The sequence below is a fragment of the Notechis scutatus genome, chromosome 4, assembly GCF_049901735.1.
Source record: "Notechis scutatus isolate UNSWTSFEM ecotype Mainland chromosome 4, rNotScu1.2, whole genome shotgun sequence".
NCBI classification, from domain to species: domain Eukaryota; kingdom Metazoa; phylum Chordata; class Lepidosauria; order Squamata; family Elapidae; genus Notechis; species Notechis scutatus.
This window is the reverse complement of record NC_142012.1, coordinates 3,690,719-3,711,636: the sequence shown is the minus strand read 5'-3', so window position 1 is coordinate 3,711,636 and position 20,918 is coordinate 3,690,719. Positions and strand designations below refer to the sequence as shown.

Here is a 20,918-nt window from a genome sequence, read left to right as displayed (position 1 = left end):
GTGAAGAGGTATATAAGTCTAAGTGCTATTCTTTCTTCCTTCCTTCCTTCCTTCCTTCCTTCCTTCCTTCCTTCCTTCCTTCCTTCCTTCCTTCCCTTCCCTTCCCTTCCCTTCCCTTCCCTTCCCTTCCCTTCCCTTCCTTCCTCTCTTAATCCCCTTTCTCATTCTCCTTTGTGGTGGTGGCAGTGGTTAGAGTACAGCATTGCAGATTAAGTCTGCCCACTGCCAGCAGTTCCATCCTGATCAGCTCCAGGTTGACTCAGCCTTCCGTCCTTCTGAGGTGGGTCAAATGAGGACCCAGATTGTTGGGGGCCGGAGGCTGACTCTGTAAACCGCTAAGAAAGGGCTGTGAAAGCACCGTGAAGCGGGATATAAGTCCAAGGGCTATTGCAATGTTGCTAAACCAGGAGATGACATTTTATCCCGTACATGAGAGGGTGCAATTCCTTTTCAGAGTTAAGATTCCCCGCTGTGTCTGTCCCCCTCCTCATTTATTGTGTGGAAACCTGACTCCCACCTAGACCAGCAGGGCCTTTTGACAGGAGGCGGCCTCACTAAAAGAGAAACACTTAAAGGACCCAGGTAGCGGGCATTGTTAATAGACCACTTGGCGGGTGTTTGGTGGGGAGGTCCTGGTGTAAGATTATGGAAAATCAGAACACCCTATAATTTAAAGATTATAATAATAATAATATTAATAATACTGAAGATGACAGTGATCCAATTACCACTCCTTCATTTACATGTAGGTCACTGATTTCACAAGATTTTTATAACTGCTTGCTTGCACTTGCAATTGTGTCTTGGAAGCTTGCTGGTGATTAAAAAAACCCAAAAAACCCTGTATATCTCTGTGAATGGATGCACATTTGGCACCTTGTCTAAATAAAGAGGACATCTGAATGAGCAAATCTGCAGCTTATGGAGAATCGCACTTTCAATCTGTTAATGAAGCAACAATGTGAAAGTGAATAGCACTTACATAGACCTTGACACCCTGGGGGGGGGGGTGAAAATTAGTATTTTATCTGTTGTGGGGAGAAGGAAGGGCCCAAATGCCATGCTGATGCCAATTAGGGGTGACAGGAGAGCAGCCTTCCAATCTCTCAGGGGCTGCCCCAGAGAAGAGGGAGGGGTCAAGTTATTCTCCAAAGCCCCTGAGGAGGCAGGACAAGAAGCTAAGAGGTGGAAACTAAACAAGGAGAGAAGCAACTTAGTTCTTAGCAACTCCTTAGTTCTAAGGAGAAATTTCCTGAAGGAGAGGACAATTAACCAGTGGAACAGCCTGCCACCAGAAGTTGTGCGTGCTCCATCCCTGGAGGTTTTTAAGAAGGGATTGGACAGCCATTTGTCTGAAGTGGTGTAGGGATTCCTGCCTGAGCAGGGGGTTGGACTAGAAGACCTCTGAGGTCCCTTCCAACTCTGTTACTCTGTTCTATTCTAATCTTAATTGGGACTGTCTCCCGATTCTTCTGAAACTCTTTCTATAAAATCCCACTTCAGAGGGATTGTGCATCAAAAACCAGCAGTGCTCCAGAAGTGAAAACAAAACAAAACCAAGAAAAAAAAACCTCTAACTTGGTGTCAACTTCCGTGTACCAATTCTTTTTCCTTTAAATGATCCCTTTCATAAGACGCACGGTGGTCCATCGAATTTGGAAATTAAAGACTACGGTTTGTCCACTGCCAGCCACAAAGGGAAATTAAAATCCCCTCTGAGGCTCCGTCTTGGTGGAGGGAGGCTGATGGATATCGTTTAGAAAACGTGAGCCCAGGAAAGACCACGGTTTGTGGTGCTTGCACTCAAACGTCCTCACTCTCGTTTCTGATGCCCGTGGATCAGTAAAACAGGCGAGGTGCCGATCCTGTGAGTCATTTAATAAATAAACTAATGCAGACTAGGAAGCCCAGAAACCAAGCCTATGAAAGAACTGATGAAAAGATCCACTTGGGAAGACCCCAGATGGAGACGATCTTCTTCAGGGAATCACACGGAGGTGAAAATGAACTTCAGCCTCGGAATGGGCCTGGTGGAGCTCTTCTACTCCAACTCACTGCTTAGGCAGGGGACCCTAAACCATCCCAGGCCATTCCAGATCCTACCTCCAGTGATGGAGCCCCCACAACTTCTGGAGACGAGGTATCCCACCCATTCATTGTTCTCCCCGTCAGAAAATTCCTCCTTAGTTCCAGGCTGCTTCCCTCCTTGATTATTTTTCATCCGTTGCTTCTTGTCCTGCCTTCAGGGGGGCTTTGGAGAACAGCTGGACTCCCAAATCTTCTTTGGGGCAGCCCCTCAAATACTGGAAGGCTGCCATCATGTCACCCCTAGTCCTTCTTTTCATTAGATTACACCGACTAAGAGACTAGACCACACGAAGAATTTCCGAACTATGAAAGCGAAGCCATGCTTACCACTTCGAGATCAACAAGGAGGAGAAGAGACGGGAATATGACTTCTTCTCTCTTGGGAATGAAGGAGCCCAAGGTTGCTTGTCTCCTGGGATGGGGGGATGGGTGGGGAGGATTTTTATTTGAGTTTATTTTATTGCATGACAGACCCATTAATTGATTTTGGAGGTGGCCATTTCGGCTGTACAAGAGAATTGCCTGAATCAGACGGTGTCAACGTTTGAAAACACCCTTTGACAGGGATAGTTGTCCTGCCCCTGGTGGAGACTGAGTCAGAGGAGGAACAGCTGGACGGGGAGGGGAGGTGGGTGGAGGGGAGGTGGTGGAGGAGGATGGGGAAGGGCAGAGGCCGGCTGGGCAGTCAGAGGAGGACCCAGGCCCATCCCCTCTCCATCCTAGGGCACGCAGGGAGGAGAGGATAAGGGAGAGACGTGAATGGCCTGGTCTAGGGGGGAGGAAAGGGCCTTGATCCTCTTCATGGGCTGCAGCTGTGACAACTGGATAAGAGGACGGACATGCATACGGGTGAGCGCTGGAAACAAAGCATGGAAATATCTCTAGTTTATGGTTCCTCTCTGAGTTTGGCGTCCTTCCCAGTGTGTGTTACCTGTGGACGTCCTCCAGCCCTTATCTTGTCTGGTTTGTGTTGCTTTTTCCCTTCTTTGTGTAACTGTGTGGGAGTTTTTTTTGTCTTCCATCAAAGATATTTGGAGCTTGGAAGCAAAGTGAAGGAATAAAACGGGTTTCACCTGTTTTCTGTGACTGTGTTTGTTTTGTATCCCACCCTGGGTCATCACAGATAGTTATATTTTCACCAGTTACCCAAGATGGCTAATATATCCAACACATTTTCCTCCTCCTATTTTCCCCGCAGTAACAATCCTGTGCGGTGGGTTGGAATGAGATAGAGAGTGATGGGCCCAAAGTCACCCACCTGGCTTTCATGCCTAAGGCAGGACTTGAACTCATGGTCTCCAGGTGATTGTTCCAAAGTCACCTAGCTGGCTTTCATGCCTAAGGCAGGACTTGAACTCATGGTCTCCAGGTGATTGTTCCAAAGTCACCTAGCTGGCTTTCATGCCTAAGGCAGGACTTGAACTCATGGTCTCCAGGTGATTGTTCCAAAGTCACCTAGCTGGCTTTCATGCCTAGGGCAGGACTTGAACTCATGGTCTCCAGGTGATTGTTCCAAAGTCACCTAGCTGGCTTTCATGCCTAGGGCAGGACTTGAACTCATGGTCTCCAGGTGATTGTTCCAAAGTCACCTAGCTGGCTTTCATGCCTAAGGCGGGACTAGAAATCACAGTCTCCTGCTTTCTAGACTGGTATCTTAATCACTAAATCAAATTCTCCAGTGGTGGGATTCAACATTTTTTACTACCGGTTCTATGAGCGTAGCTTGGTGGGCGTGGCAGGGGAAGGATATACTGCAAGATCCCCCTCCCCTCCCCGCCCCACTGACCTGCTTTCCAGCTCCCTTCTCCTGGGCAGGGCAACCAAAGGAGACCCAGCCGATCAGCTGGGACTCAATGGGAGGCAGAGAAGAGATGGGGGTGGCGGGGCCAGTCTGGGGTGGGATTGGCCGGTTCTCTGAACTCCTCACAATTTCCGCTACCGGTTCTCCAGAACTGGTCTGAATACCCACCCCTGGAAACCGGCTGAATACCCACCCCTGGAAACTCTCTCATGCCGCCAATGGAAAGGTAGACGTGTCCTCTAAATGTTACCAGGGAGATTTGGCAGCCTATTCTGCAAACGAGAGAGTCATACCCAGATCTTGAAGCAGATTCTGGCCCACCTTCTTAAGAGCCCTGATGTTTCTTCTGAGCTCTCTTCAATTCCTGCAGAAAGGGATGGCAAAGGCTTTTCTTACATATATTATTGGGAAGACATAAAACATCTATTTCCACCGTCGTATACAATCTGTGGGGAATTAGGCTTCAATTTCTCTAAATCTAGTGGATCAATTGGAGGGACAAATAGGTTACATATTATTTTTTTTAAAAAAATCAGTTATGTGCATTAAAAAATGTAGTGCTAAGACCATACACACTGCCACTTTTCAGATCAATAAAGGAAAAAAAGTGATAGTTTCAATGAGAGGTTGATTCATCTCCCTCTATGCTTTAGTCACATAGAAAGGAGAAAACATTTACTACCCAGAGAAGTATCCACACACAAGAGGCATCCACGACAATCGGTTAATTTTTTATATGCTAAACCGAAAGAAAAACACAACAACACCTAACATGTAAAAAGCTTTTCACACCTATAATACATTTTCCCTACCCAAACCTCAGTGGGATTTTATTTTCCACCAATTTCCCCTTTCACCAAAACATACTGGTGTGGGGTAACGTACAAACAAAACATAAATGGTGTAGGGGCTCCCACTTGGGCGGGGGGTTGGACTAGATGACCTACAAGGTCCCTTACAACTCTGATTGCCTGTTATCTGCACTATTTTGTGAAGTACTGACCAGATCTAAAGTTTGAGACCAAGGAATTGGCCTTTGGATTTGCCTCTGATTGTTGGGCAGAAAACACACGGAGTCCTCGACTTATAGCAGTTCCTTTAGTGACGGTTCAAAGTTACAACAACAGTGAAAAAAAGTGACTTAGGACCATTTTTTTCACACCTGAATCCCTGGGGCCAAGTGATCAAAATTCAGCCACTTGGCAACTGACTCGCATTTATGACGGTTGCATTGTTCCCGGGTCATGGGATCGCTTTTAGTGACCTTCTGACAAGCAAAGTCAGTGGAGGAGCCAGATTCACTTAATAACCATGTTACTAACTCAACAACTGCACTGTCTCAGGGTTCCAACAAATCCACCCCTGTTCATATCCTAAGTCTCTAGCCGCATCTCTCAGAGAAAAGAAAATGGATTTATTAGAAGTGACCATGTTGGCGTTACCTGGATGCAGCCGACTCTAAAACACATCACTCATTTCCCCCTTGACCCTGGTCTTCCCCTCACCCCCGGATGTCTATTCTCCAATGGGACACGTCCATGGCCAAGAGTCATCCATCAGGCTCTCCAGTCATAATCTTGCGCGCCAGAAGCTTCGGCTGCCTAGGAATTATCTGAGACATTTAAGGAATGCACTGTTTTCCTCCACTCCCTTTCTGCTGGCAACTAAAAAGACCAAAGTAATTTTTTTTTAGTTGACACACTGATTCACTTAACAGGCTGTGGCAAGAAATGCTGTTAAATGAGACAAAACTCACTTAAGAAATGTCCCACTTAACAACATAAATTTCGGGCTCAATTGTGGTCGTAAGTCGAGGACTACCTCTACAGCTAAATGTGTGACATAGGTACAGCTAGTTCTCGACTTATGTCCACAGTTGGAATTGGAACTACTATTAAATGTACAATTTTATGACCTTCTTGCCATCGTTGTTAAGCAAATTATGTGGTCGTTAAGTGAATCCAGCTCCCCCCCCCCCCCAATGATTTTGTTTGTCAGAAGCCCCCTGGGGAGGTCACAAAGGGCGATCACATGGCTCCGAGAAGCTGCAACGGGTGTCAACACACGACAGTTGCCCTGTGCCCAAATGTTGATGACCCCCCAGGGTGTTGGGATGGCCATAAGTGCAAGGACTGCCATAAATCGCAATATTCAGAGGCATTGTAACTGCAGACGGTCATTAAACAAATGGTTGTGAGGACTACCTGCATGGAAATAAGTACTTTGAAAGCAAACTTACTTAGACAGGCAACTTTTGTGAGAAAATGTTGACCAGACCGACCAGGATTTCCAAATGAAAACATGTGAAACTGATCTAGATCACAAATAGTCCCAAGTGTTTTTCTGTATACATCGTAGAAAATTTCAGAAATAAGACTCCAATCACCCACAATATTGTACAGCTTGGACACCCTCTGATGATGCAGAGGTGCCTGCCTGCCTGCCTGCCTATCTATCTATCTATCTATCTATCTATCTATCTATCTATCTATCATCTATCTATCTATCTATCTATCTATCCATCCATCCATCCATCCATCCATCCATCCATCCATCCATCCCAAACATTTATATAGCTGCCCATCTTCTAACTGTGTGGTTCCCAATCACAAGTTAAAACAGCATACACAATCATTTTATTAAAACTATAAACTAAAAAACACCAAGTGAAATTTCTGGCGCGCCTGGATCTCATCTTATGGCAACACTTGGAGGGGGATCCAGGCCTTCTAAGCTTCCCAGAAAGCTAGAAGGGCACAGGTGTACCAAGGCTCACGTGGCAAGGAGTTCCACAGGGGAAGGGCTGGCACAGGGAAGGCTCCCTTCCTAGCTCCCAGGAGAAGGCAACATTTAGAGGAAGGGGCTGCTCACCCTGCATGGCCTGGGAGAAGGAGTGGGTGTCCTTAGGCAAAAGGGGGTCCTGCAGAAAACCTGGCCCTCTGCCAGGAAGGGCTCTAAAGCGGAGAGGACCAGCCTCTTGAATTGGACCCAGAAAGAAACTGGAAGTCAGCATTGTGGCAACGGCCGCATTCTAGGTTGTCCGTCTCTTACATTTGGCATTCAAATTGTCATCCCAAATGAATTGACCACCTGAAGGACAACTGTGTGTCCCGTACACCGTAACAACACCTCTTAGCACAAACTTTATAGAGTAGGATGTTCTTTGTAAAGGACTGAAGAGTTGGAGCCTGTAAATCTGCAGCCTGACGCCATCCTATTTCAGATATTCATCACTTTATTTCTTATTTGCATTTTTCTTTCCTTATTAGGCCACTTGTGTGGGATCACAGCTCCACTTGGCACAGCACATGTAAACCCCCAAATGGTAACGGCACTTGGGAGGTGTTATGTTATTTTCAGTTTTGTGAATTTGAGTACTCACATTGCTACTTGTCTTGTCACATTAAACCCTTCAGCGAGTTAGCTTTTTAGGCACTGATCCATTCTCACGAACCATCTAAGGGTTGGGGCACCCGGGGAAAGGAGTTGGGTTCCGACTCACAAATATGTGAAGTTCTTGAGGACAACCGGGTAGATGGTCTGAGAATCGCCCCAGAAATGAGTCCAACTCATCCTATTTCTGATTTAAAATCCTCTGTGAGTTTACATTTTCACCTCTGATATGTTGCCTTTTATATGTCCAGAAAAAGGAATTCTGCTTGCTTTCCTTCCTTCCTTCCTTCCTTCCTTCCTTCCTTCCTTCCTTCCTTCCTTCCTTCCTTCCTTCCTTCCTTCCTTCCTTCCTTCCTGATGTTTTCTTATTATTCACATTCCAAACGAAAGCCTAGCATTCATTGTAAACTACTAACAACCATTTCAACATTTTCTACTTCTTTTGAAGTAGCAAGGCTTCGTCAACAGGAGAACTATGGATTGACAGATCAATTGTCAACTCAAATCTGTAGCCTCCCTCAGTCTTAAACACGAGCAGAGTTGTTGGGGTTTTGGAGGGTGGTGAGATATATGATTATATTCCTCCACCTTGAAGCTGCCAAATTTGAAAAGTGCTGATATAGGACACTAATAGAAATTATCCTGCAAATGTGAAATTGTTTATGCTATTTATATTACAAACCAGTGTAGGCTCTCCTAGCTATCTATAATGCCTTTTGCTTGTTCTTTGCCATTTCAGTATGGGGAAAAAAGAGATCTCTTGGGAAAACTCCAGACCTTTATGTAGAGCACAAAACTCTTTCTCAGATATATTTTGCTGCAGGAAATAAGATTCAAACAGTGTGTGATCCATTACACTGCAAGAAAAGATCAATTGTTCTTTATACATTCAAGTCTCTCTCTCTTTTGTTTTTCCCCCTTTTAAACAAAGTAATGTGATTTCCTGTTTGCATCGACATGGTAGAATTTGTGCAAGTGCAATCATTATATCTGACAATGCATAACAACTGTAAGGCACAACCTGTGGGAATTTTGAAACCCACAAGATGGCACCTGTGCTAACTGGGATGGTTTATATTGGAGTGGAGAGCTTTAGTCCTCAGATATCACCGGAATACAGAATACAGAGTAAGAGAGCTAGCTGCAAGGGACCCTGGAGGTCTTCTAGTCCAACTCCTTGCTCAGGCAGGAAACCTTATACTATTTCAGACAAAGGGTTGTCCAGTCTCTTTTGGAAAGCCTCCAGTGATGGAGCACCCACAACGTCCAAAGGTAAGCCATTCCACTGATTAATTGTTCTTACTTTCAGGAAAATTCTCAGTGGTTCTAGGTCCCTTTTCTTCTTGGTTAGTTTCTAACCATTGATTTTTGTTCTGCTTTCAGGTGCTTTGGAGAATAGATTGACTTCCTGCCCCCTTCTCTGTGACAGCCCCTCCAATATTGGAAGACTGCTATCATGTCACCCTATTCCCTTTTTAAAAGATATACCTAGATATACCCAATTCCTGTAAGTGACACGCGATAACTTTTCAATTTCCACATGTCACCTTTAGAATTTGGTTTGTATATGGGGTGAGAATGACAGACAGACAGACAGACAGACAGACAGACAGACAGAGAGAGAGAGAGAGAGAGAGAGAGAGAGAGAGAGAGAAATGTCAATTAGTTGTTAAAAAATAAAACAAACAAACGAGGTAGGAGTCCTTTAGTTCTGACTCTTGCCTAGAAGTTGGAATTATAGGCAAAGGCTGAAAATGTTCAGTACCTACAAGGCTTTTGTAGAGATTGGACAACCGGTCAGTGTCTGAAATGGTGTAGGGTTTGGGGCAACCTTAAGATGTGTGGACTTCAACTCCCAGAATTCCACAGCCAGCATGGGGAAATCCTCTTACGCTTATATATTGGGGTACTTTTAATTCTGAAACATCGTGAGTCATAGAAAAACAATTTTGTGTATGTGATGTCGATATGTTTTTAATTGTAAATTTAATAAAACAAAAAAACAGTACTTGACTAATCAAATGAAGCCGAGAAAGCAGCTTCGGGCAGGATATGCTACTATGCTTGCAACAAAAGTTGCATTTTTGCACAAAATGTCCCTATTGCCACAGTGGCACAGTGGTGAGAGTGCGGTACTGCAGGCTCCTTCTGCTGACTGCCGGCTGACTGCAAATTTGGCAGTTCAACTCTCACCAGGCTCCAGGTTGACTCAGCCTCCCGTCCTTCCGAGGTGGGTAAAATGAGGACCCAGAGTGTTGGGGGCAAGAGGTTGTAAACCGCTTAGAGAGGACTGTAGAGCACTGCGAAGCGGTATATAAGTCTAAGGCCACTGCTGTTGCGTCCAAGGAGGCTTCATTCCAATATCTTTGCAACCTGGGAATAACTTCTATATCAAGAGTGGACCTCAATAGTTGGATTCGACAGAAAGAAAGATCGTCACTGGTAATCATCGAGTTACACCGTTCGTTTAACAACCATTTGAAGTTACAACGGCACTGAAAAAAGTGACTTATGACCCATTTTTCAGACTTACGACCGTTGCAGCATCCCCATGGTCACATGAGCACAATTCAGAGGCCTGGCAACTGTCTCGTATTTATGACGGTTACTCTGTCCAGGGGTCACGGGATCAACATTTGTGACCTTCCCAGCTGGCTTCCAATAAGCAAAGTCAACAGGGAAAGTCAGATTTGCTTAACGACTGCACGATTCACTTAACAGCTGCAGTGATTCACTTAACAACCGTGGCAAGAAAGGTCGCAAAATGGGGAAAACTCACTTAGAAACAGAAATGTTGGGCTTAATTGTGGTTGTAAGTCAAGGACTACCAGGATAGATTTCATCTCCTTGGGGTGTCAGAAGGACTTAGATATGACTGTTAGTTCACCCTGCCAAACCCCCCAAATCTAGTGGCTGCATTTGGGAAAATATACCTGGAAATTTTTACCCAAACAGATCATTGACTAATTCAGGACAGCACCGTTAAACTCCTCCAAATGGTGCCGGTGGTGTCATGTAATTTCTTAATGTGAAAGATGAAACTATGTTTAACAAGAAAAAACTATACATACCGTATTTTTAGCTTACTTTAAAATTAACTATATGCATTTTGTTGTTGTTTTGGGGCTTATTAGTATGCAGCTCCTAGAACATGAAGTGTTATGTATCTACATCCTGAGATAGCAGTCTGTATTTATATAATTAAAGTATTCTAAATTTATTTTAATTGCTTTCTTACTGCTTACACATTTTTCTTTTTTTAAAAAAAACACACAACTCTTTGCTTTAGAGAGAATTCTGAAGTTTATTTAGTATTTCACATTAAAGGTATAATCCAACGGGTGGATACCAGTAAAAGCAACTGGATATTCTCTTGTGCAAAAGAGAATAATAATAATAATAATAATAATAATAACTATAATATCGTTTCTGCAAGATTGAATCCCAAGAGTAAATCTAAAAAAGTAAAAGGTTGAACGTTGTGAAGAAGAGATACAGTTCAGTCCTGCTAGTCTAGAGAAGCAACGGGGAGTAAAGAAGGACGGTGTGTTCTTCTATATATCCATGAGGGTGAACTTATGGCCCAGGTGCAGGAAGTGGCACGCAGAGCCATTGCCTGGAACCGATCCACTGCGCATGCGCAAATCCCCCACCGACCAGCTGATTGTCGGGTATCTGCTGTGCATGCACATGGGCGGGGCACATGTGGGTGGGTGGGTAGCGCATGCATGTGCAGAGGCATGTGGCACGAGGGGGCACGCACACGTGCATGGGGGGGTCGCACGGCCAAGAGAGTTATACGCGCATTGCATTATGGGTGCAGGCAGTGCGCGCGCACACTTTTGTCACGCGATAACAGGAAGTTTAGCCATCAGTGTTCTATATTATCTTAGTTTTTGTCTTTTGTGGCTCAGCTGGACTTTGATTTATAAAATAATCTGAAGGTGACGTGAGATCCAAAGTTATTATACAGGTATATACGTATATATGTATATGTATGTATATGTATATCTATATGTATATATATTTGTTTTCTTATGTTTTCACGGGTATTTATATGTATGGTATTCAGGTTTCTTCGGGTATTTTCCCACGTCTTAATAATTGTGCTTTTATTATAGCGACATCACTGACACACACGATTAAAAAGAACACAATACACAAGCCTGATGATGGCAGATGAGATTCTGCTGAAACGTCGCTATAATAAAAGCACAAATATAAGACGTGGGAAAATACCTGAAAAAACCTAAATACCATACACACACACACACACACACACACCACACACAAATGTGTGTGTATGTATATGTGTGTGTATATTTATGTGTGTGTATGTATAATTATATTTTAATGTTGTGTTTCTCCGTCCAGATGAAGTTGCAGACATTGACTTGTAGTCTCTCTCTCTCTCTCTCTCTGTATATATTTATTTATGTATGTATGCATAGAGATATAGATTTTGTGTTAGTATCTCCAACTTCACCTGGGCAGCTGCTAGGCAATTCCTTGAGAAATTCCTTCCTGGTTGAAGGCATAGGACCCTTAGTTTCTATTTGAAAACCCAACAATTTCAGAATAGAAACCAGTAGCTTCTATCGTCTGTATGCTTTAAAGAATCTGTGGAGGTTCAATCGCAGTTTATTTGTCCAAAATGTCTCCCTATTTGAGGACTTTTAAGAAGAGATTGGACAACCCCTTGTCTGAAATGGTATATAGGGTCTCCTGCTTGAGCAAGGGGGGGATGGACTAGAGGACCTCCAAAGTCTCTTCCAACTCTGATGATGATGATGATGAAATGATACGGATTTTCTAAGATCTGATGAATTTCTGCAGCCACACCATCCTCTTGGTGTCTTGAACCGGCATCTTCCAGATGGTATTTCTGGATGAAATAAATTACAGCTTTCCCTTGATGGGCTTTCACTGCTTCTACAGGTGGTCCTCGATTTACAACATTTTCATTTAGTGACCATTCAATGCTACGATGGTGCTGAAAAAGAATGACTTACGACCCTTTTTCACACCGTTGCTGCAGCCCTGTAGTCCCACGATCAAACTTACGGCTGTTTTTTATACGCGTGTTGCACCATCCCCACAATCATGTGACCTAAATTCAGAGGCTTGGCCGCTGACTCACAGTTATGACGGCCACAGCATCCCGGGATCCCCTTTTGTGACCTTCTGATGTGCAAAGTCAAGGTGGGAGCCAGCCTCACTTAACAAAACCGTGTCGCCAACTTCACAAGTGCAGCGGTTCGCTTAACCACTGTGCCCAGAAAGGTCACAACACGGGGCGAAATTCAGCCCACAAGAGGCCTTGCTTAGCAGCAGAAATGTTGGGCTCCGTCGTGGATGTAACTCGAGGACCGCCTTGTATTTTCCAAGGGGGCTGCCAATCCTTGCAGTGGCAATGGACCGTCCCTTCCTACCCCCCCCCCCTCCCTCGTTTCTCCTGGTTTTTCAGCAGAAGCCCCTGAGCCCAACCGATTCCTTTCGGAAGGAAGTCAGGATTTCTGCCAGCAGGACATTAAGAGACCAGATCGTGTCTCCAATCCCATTTTCCTCAATGGAACAGATCTCTTTTTTTGGGGGGGTGGAGGGGGCAGAGAAACCCCCGCAGCCTTCAGGAAGGGAAAGGCACTATTGTCTTCTTCAGCATCCCCTAAGGGAACGCCAGGCGTCCGGAGGGAGAGGTCAGGCTTGCTTAAACTTAAACCGGCTGGTTAATTTGAGGCATGCCTGCTAAACGGCCAAAGGAGTGGATTTCATGCAATGGAGCTGGGGTGCCTTCCTCAAAGTCATGAAAGAATTGGGGGGGGGGGGGACGACTCACACAACAGATTGTCCATGGCGGCTTTCTCTATAGCTAATGACGGTTAAGAATTAGGCGACAAGCATTTTTTGGGGTCCATTTAACAAAACAGCCCTACAGTTTTAGAAATCTGGCGGTCTCATTCTCCCTTTCTGAAGCCGAGAGTCCTCAGCCGCCTCTGAAACACACACAAACACACAAACACACAGACTACGCTGAATGGTGGACCGATTCATAAACGCAGGCTCCTAAATGCCTGAATACGTCTATTGTACGCTCCCGCATATATATCCCTGCAAATTTGGTCACAAAGATGCCACTGGCAACAGCATATGCTAAACACCGTTTTTTAAAAGAGAGAGAGAGACAGAGACAGAGAGAGAGGGGGAGAGAAAGAGAGAGAGAGAGAAAATCCCAACAGGCATCATCTCCAAATCCACCTTGTCATATTTGCAAGCATCTTTCGTTTGTGCAAGGACAGCAAAACAAAACAAAAGGCCAACAGAGAGAGAGGGAGAGAGAGAGAGAGAGCACACACACGCACACACACGCACGCTGTGCACGCTTGTGCAGAAGAAGTGAAAACGGGATGGAAAAAGTCCAGCGTCTCCCCTCAAGTCGCCCAACCCAGCGGCAGCCTTGCAAGCGGGGGCTCCTGAGAGGCTGGAAGGGAGAGGCGCCCCGTCGCCCACGTCCGAATGCCCAACCTGCCTTTTTGCACTTGGACCCTTGAGACAAAGAGCAGGGAAGCGGGGTGGGAAGAGGGTTGCTGGCTCCCTTTGGCTCCTGCAGCTGTTGCTCGGTGGGTGCCGCGGCGCATGTGTGTGCCTATGTTGGGGTAACGGCTCGCAGGGCTGAAGGAGCCTCTCCCGTTTCCTCGGCGAGCAACGCATCCCCCGTTCCTGGTTCAACGAAAATGTTGGTTTTATGCCCACCCCTTTTTCCCTTTGCCCGTCTCTTGTGAAGCACAGCGCAGGTTGGGATGATCGCGAAGGGCTTACGACACTCAGCGAGCAGGCGAAGCCTCTGCAGGCTCTTAGCTTCTTCCTGCTGGGCTGCAAGGAAGCCTCGCTCTCTCTCTCTCTTCCCCTCCCTCCTTCCCTTCCTTCCTTCCTTCCTTCTTCTCCCTCTGCTCTTAGAAGCGTCGTCTGGACAAGCCAAGGGAAGCCAGGATGGAAAAACAAGCCATTGGGAGCCCGTCCAGTCGGAAAACGGATGTTGAGCTGCCTCGGAGGAATCAAAAGATGCTCCCGGTTCATCTCCAATGACGGACGCTAAAGAGACGGTCGGATCCCGGGGAGCTGCTCAGAGTTTCGGAAGGGGGGTCTCTCCATCTTTCTCGGGTGCATCTTCCCCCCCCCTTCCAGCCCTCTCCCTCCCCACACCGCCGTATGAACTGCAGAGGAAAAGGACAGGGAGAGAGGAAGAGAATGGAAGGAAAGATGGTCAGCCGTGATGCCCCCCGTACTTCGCAAACTTGGTGCTGGGAGTCAGCTTAAAAAATAAGGAGGAGGAAAGGAAAGGAAGGAAGAAGAAAAAACCCAGGAAGGAGAGGAGGGGAAGAAAAGGATAGCTGGACATGCCTCTCGCCCTCCGAGATGAAGCGGAGTAGAGACATTGTGCGCCTGCCAGCCCTGCCAAAAGCTGAAAGCGTCCGAATGTGTAGCAACAGAGAGTTCTTTTTGAGCCCTGCATATCATTAAGCCCAACACAAAGGAAGCTGCTGAATGGAGCTTGTCAATCTCTGGAACAGGGTGGGTAAGGCACTTTTTAATTTCATTCTCTCCTGGAGAGGGGTGTTTTCTCCCCCCATCATTGTTCTCGTCTTTGCGGCGGTGTCTAAAAATGGACAGATTCTCGTGTACCTTTTGAATGGCTTCTGAACTTTAAAGGCTGTAATACGGAGTTCTGCATGCTGCATTTATGTCCCGTCCCCCCCCACAAGCCCCCAGCAAGTCCAAGATTTGGCCCGATGACTCTCTTGCCTCTGCCTGCGCCGGTCCCCTTGCCCTTTTGCTGACACAGGGTGGGGGGGTGATGTAGAATCTATACGGAGAAAGGCAAGGGGCCACTCAAAGATTCCATGGACTTTCTCAAGCACATCTGGGGATATTCTTGCTAATGGATTTCCTTCTCATTGGGGTCTGTTTAAACTGGCTGCTGAAAAAGCCCCCAGGGCTGATCCTGTGTAGCCTGGGTCTTTTTTTAAAAATGCTGCCAGCCGTGCACACTGGGTGTCCGCAGCTTTGCCGGTGTGAGGGCAGGCTCCTCTACTGCGAGTCGCTGAATCTCACCGAGATGCCGCACAACCTGTCGAGCGTGATGGGGTTGTCATTGCGGTACAACAGCCTTTCGGAGCTGCGTGACGGACAGTTCACCGGGTTAACGCAACTCACGTGGCTGTATCTGGATCACAACCACCTTTATTCCATCGAGGCACACGCCTTCCAGAAGCTCCGGCGAGTGAAAGAGCTCACGCTGAGCTCCAACAAGATCACCCAACTGTCCAACAGCACTTTCCGGCCGATGCCAAACCTGCGCAGTGTGGATTTATCCTACAACAATCTGCAGGCTTTGGAGCCGGACTTGTTCCACGGCTTGCGCAAGCTCACCACGTTGCACATGCGGTCCAATGCCCTCAAGTTTGTGCCTGTTCGGATCTTCCAGGACTGCCGCAGCCTCAAGTTCCTCGACATAGGATACAATCAGTTGAAGAGCCTGGCTCGCAACTCTTTCGCGGGCTTGTTCAAACTCACCGAGTTGCACCTGGAGCACAACGACTTGGTGAAAGTCAACCTGGCCCACTTCCCCAGGTTGCTCTCTTTGCACTCCCTCTGCCTGCGGAGGAACAAAGTCACCCTTGTGGTGAACTCCTTGGACTGGGTATGGAAGCTGGAGAAAATGGACCTCTCCGGCAACGAGATCGAATACATGGAACCTCACGTTTTCGAAAGTGTACCTCACCTCCAGTCCCTCCAACTGGACTCCAACCGGCTCACCTACGTCCACCCCAGGATCCTCAGCTCCTGGAAGTCCCTGGTTAGCATCAGCCTCTCGGCCAACGCCTGGGATTGCGGCCGAAACATCTGCGCGTTGGCCTCCTGGCTCAGCACTTTTAAAGGCCGCTACGACAACAGCTTGCTCTGTGCCACCCCCGAGTACGCCCAGGGCGAGGACGTCTTGGATGCCGTCTATGCTTTCCACTTGTGCGAAGACGCCACGGACCTCACCACCAATGGCGATGGCGACCTCTTCTCGGCCGCGGTCAACCAGAGTGGCCCGACGGCCAGCTATAACCCTTCCACTCTGAACTCTGACCTGCAGGAGGGCCAAGGGGATGGGCCCACGGACGCTGTGACCCGGCCCCTCCCCAACGAGAAGACGGAGAACGCCGTCCAGATCCACAAGGTGGTGACGGGAACCATGGCCCTCATCTTCTCCTTCCTCATTGTGGTTTTGATACTGTACGTCTCCTGGAAGTGTTTCCCGGTCAGCCTCCGGCAGCTGAGGCAACGCTTTGTGACCCAACGTCGGAAGCAGAAACAAAAGCAGACGATGCATCAAATGGCTGCCATGTCGGCCCAGGAATATTACGTCGATTACAAACCCAGCCACCTCGAAGGAGCACTGGTGATCATAAATGAATACGGATCCTGTACCTGCCACCAGCAGCCAGCAAGGGAATGTGAGGTGTGATTTTAATTTTGGTTTTGGTTTTGGTTTTTTCCAGTGGGGGGAAATTTCACTTGGTCTGCAACCAAATAGCAGTGAGCAAATTATTAAAAAAAAAAAAAGGATAAATAAAAAAAAGACAATTCAATCAGGGTTGACTTGGCTTACCGGGGCCTTTGTGTGCCGAAAATGTTTTGGTTTTGTTCTGTTTTCTTTTCCCCCCCCCCCAAAGGAGCTGTCCCAAAAGACAGGATGTTAGCTTTACTGTGGCTAAACCCCTTCAAGACCTTCAACTTTCTGAAATGAGTTATTTCCTACAACAGCTCTCTGTGAAAGATCTGCTGATAATCAGAAAAAGAAAATGTAAAAAAAAAAGTAACAATTACTGATTTTCTTTTTGTAAAATCACCACAAAAAAAATATGTTTAAAAAAAAATAAAAGCAAAAATAGCATTTACAATTTTTACAGGCTGTTGTACCGTATCTGAATTGTGATCTGTCTTGGGATGGGAAGGTGGATCTAATTCCTCTCACCCACACGGAGCCCGGCTGCAAAAATCTTGGCTCCTAAACAAGCCACAAGGAAGCACAAACTGAAAGGGAAGCAGTGGGAGGATTATGGGGCTGGTGGTACCGTGTTCCTGTGGAATTCAATGGCTCAATGTTGAAAATGGTGTGTTTGATCTCAGCCTGCTAGCTAACCTCATTTATATGCGTGGTGGGCCCGCTCTGAGTTCGCCCCTCCCACAGCCTTGTCCCCTTTGGTCAAAAGACCGGCCACGGGGACGCCAGGGAACCCCAAAGTTCCTTTAAGGCCCCAAAGTCCCCACCCGAAGCCTTTCTCTCATGTGCTTGCGTTACAAAAACCAAAATGATTCCCACCATTGGAGATTCAGGATGGAGGCAGAAGCACCTTGTTTTCCTCTGGTGCCCCCCCACATTCTCCAGATTTTGCACCCACCACTGCACAGAAGAGACACCTGCAGAATTGTAAACTCCGTGGCCTACAGCGCCTTGGGGCCAGACCTAGAGACAGCCACACGCCCATTTCCCCTGGGGGCAAAACTCTTGTTTGTGTTGCTCACAAAGGTTCGGGACCATCTGACCCAGCAGGCCAGCTTTGGCCACTTGGCCTTTGGCTGTGGCTGATCTTAGCTTGTCTCCAGAGAGGTTCATCCTGTCTCCCAACCGATGCCTGGCTCATCCACAGGCATAATAACAACAACAACAACAACAACAATAACAACAACAATAATAATAATAATAATAATAATAATAATAATAATAATAATAATAATAATAATAATAATAATAATAATAATAATAATAATAATAATAAATTTATCAGACTTGAATACCCTGATTCTACAAAAAACCCACCCTACTTGGAACAGCTTATATCCTCTGACGCTACCTGAACATTTCCTAGGTCCTTGGTTAGGAATCGAGCTGTTGAGCCACCAACCAGCCCCAAAGGCTGTGAATCTCACTAAAGATTAACCAACAACAACAATAATAATAAAACAAAAGCAAAAAAACCCCACACAATTTACTTCTCCTTCTAACCACCAGTACAACAAAGCAGAGGCAACTAGCCAGGTGATCATCCCAGCCATTGCATTGCTTTCCTTCCTTTTTGGGAAAAGGCCTGGGCGATGCTGCTCCCTGGTCCTGAATTTTGAACCCGTTGCCTCCGTTTAGGACCAAGCCATCCAACGAGTGACCTTCGAAACCCTTCCGGGAGCCTTGGCTTCTTACGGGGGCCGCTTCCTTTGGAACAACCACCAAGACCCCAAAAGAGAAAAGGAGAGGAGACTCAGGCTGGAGGGGAAAAGGAGGGAGGGGAGGGGAAAGGTTTGGGTAGCAGAGACAGGCAGAGAGAGAGGGGGGCTTGCATTCTCACGCAAAGCCCAGGGCCAGGGAATCCTCTTCCCTTCGGTGGACTGGCGGGGCCCTCGTTTTGGAGCCCCCGCTTGAAGGAAGGATGGGGGGGGGTTGCAACCGACACCTGCCGGAATGCAGGAGGAGAAGATTCCGGCCCTATTCCTTCCTCCTCTCCAACAAGATAACCAACTTTCCTTATCCCTGCCCCCCCAAATTAGTTTTTTTGGGACAACAGAGCGTCCTCCAAGACAGGGCTCTCCAACCTTGGCCACTGGAAGCCTGGCGGGCTTCCATTCCCAGAACTGCCCAGCCAGCAAAGCTTCAAGGGGCCACAAAGTGGGAGACCTCCTGCTCCCAGAGCCTTTTTAGCACCGTCCAAAAGCTCCTGAGTTCTCCCAACCGAGTGACCCAAGGGAGCTTGGAAAGGCCACGTTTCCCCCTGCAAAACCCCACCTCGGACTAAATGTGCATCCCCCCCACCCTCCCCCAGAGCTTGCTACACTATATTTCAGGAATGGCTTTGCTGCTCTGTAGCACAGTCGTGGGCAGCCTCCTGCTGGAGTAAGGATGGAATATACCTCTTGCCTTTTTCTGAGGGATATGCATAGTTCGTATCTGTCCACGACGCCAGTAAGGAAGCATATCGGTTTGATCTCCCACAGCAATCTTTCTTTTTTTGGGTGGGGTGTATGATGCTTCAGATATTCACGTTTTTACTTCTCGGCTCCCTTACATATTGATTTACTTATCTCTCTATCGATCAATCAATTACATTGCTAATTCAAATAGGAATTAAAGCCGCCTATAGATTGATTGCAAAACTACTGATTGCTTCCAAAGTTTATATAATAAAAATCATGACTCTCCTTTAAAGCAAATAAAATCCGTGTTTTTATCATATATTCATTCACATATTTATCTATTGATTAATTAATTACCTTGCTAATTCATCTAGGATCTAAATGCCCTTAGACAGATTGTAAAACTACTGAACACTTCCAAAGTGTTTATATAACACACACACACACACACACACACACACACACACACACAATGCTTCCTCAAAGCAAATAAAATCCACGTTACTTCTGGGGCCCTTTAATCATATATTTATTTATTTATTGATTAATCAATTACACTGATAATTCATCAAGGAACTTAAGGCCACCTTAGATTGATTGCAAAACTACTGAACTCCTCCGAACTTTATATAGAAAAAGCACCGTATGCTGCTTAAAGCAAATAAAAACCACCTTTTCCCCCCACTTCTGGGTACCCTTAGTCATATATTTATTTATTTATTTGTCTATCGATTCAATAATTACCTTGTTACCATCTAGGAACTAAGGTCCCCCCAGATAGATGGCAAAACTGTTGAACATATCAAAAATTTATTTAAAAAACAAAAACCAAATAAAGCATTCTATGCTGCCTCAAAGCAAATCAAATCATGGAAACAGGGGTGGCCCATCAATAAATCATCCAGACGAAGAAGAAATAAGAACAGACGCCTGAACAAGAGGTAGAGGAGGGGGAGACCGACTTTCCCGGCTGCTCCGAAGGGGTCTGAGGAGGCCCTTCCTTTATCCATCTGGGCAGGTATTTTCTCTCTAAAATTCAAGCTTCTTTCACCGTCTCTCCAGGATGGGCCAACACGGGGAGGTCTGTGAGGGTCTCCAGCTGCTGCAGTGATGGGGGGCGGGGGGTGAATTGCTGGTAGAAAAGTCATTTTCAGCAGCCCTTAGAGAAGCGGCGGTTAGGAATCGGACAGCTTTGGTGTAACATTGCAGCCTGTGCTGGTTAAAATAAAGTTATTTGGGAAGACTTTTGCCTTTGTACGTATGCAGGAGGAAAATGTTGATTGTTTTTAGGCAAAATGACCTTGCTTTCCCTTACATTTGGGTGGATGTGTGTGTGTGTGTGTGTGTGTGCAAGCTTTTGTGATGAGCTCCTTCTCTTTACTCCTGGACCCGGAGATCTAATGATCAGGAGCCTTGTGAAAGGTAAACGGCTTCTGCAGCCCCGTGTGAGTTGTGTTAGCGTTTCACAGAAAGAAACAAGGAAATCCCAAAGGCATTTCGGGCTGCTTCCCTCAAAGGGAAGGAAAGGCGGATCAAAATCCACGGACAGCAGAATGAAAAACAGCAGCGGGTTGAAGAGGCAATCGCAAGGCATGGGAGAAGGAGAAGGAGGAGAAGAAGGAGAAGTGGTAGTGGTAGTGGTAGTAGTAGTAGTAGTCGTAGTTGTAGTAGTCGTAGTCATCGT

At 46.4% G+C, this 20,918-nt stretch overlaps 2 protein-coding genes across 5 annotated transcripts in view; one reads left to right on the top strand and one right to left on the bottom strand.

Moving 5' to 3' along the window:
• The window catches only part of CTNNA2 (catenin alpha 2), a 520,748-nt gene that overhangs the window by 209,132 nt on the left and 290,698 nt on the right, over window positions 1–20,918 (bottom strand). The window lies entirely within an intron of this gene.
• Window positions 14,198–17,215, top strand: LRRTM1 (leucine rich repeat transmembrane neuronal 1). Of its 2 annotated transcripts, XM_087962696.1 has the most exons (2): window positions 14,198–16,787; window positions 17,002–17,215. In XM_087962696.1, exons 1-2 carry the CDS (start codon window positions 15,219–15,221, stop codon window positions 17,026–17,028), a joined length of 1,596 nt encoding a protein of 531 aa, XP_087818822.1. In that variant the 5' UTR covers window positions 14,198–15,218; the 3' UTR covers window positions 17,029–17,215. The 2 variants fall into 2 exon arrangements, with proteins under 2 accessions (XP_087818822.1, XP_026539766.2); XM_026683981.2 differs by having other exon boundaries at window positions 14,198–17,215.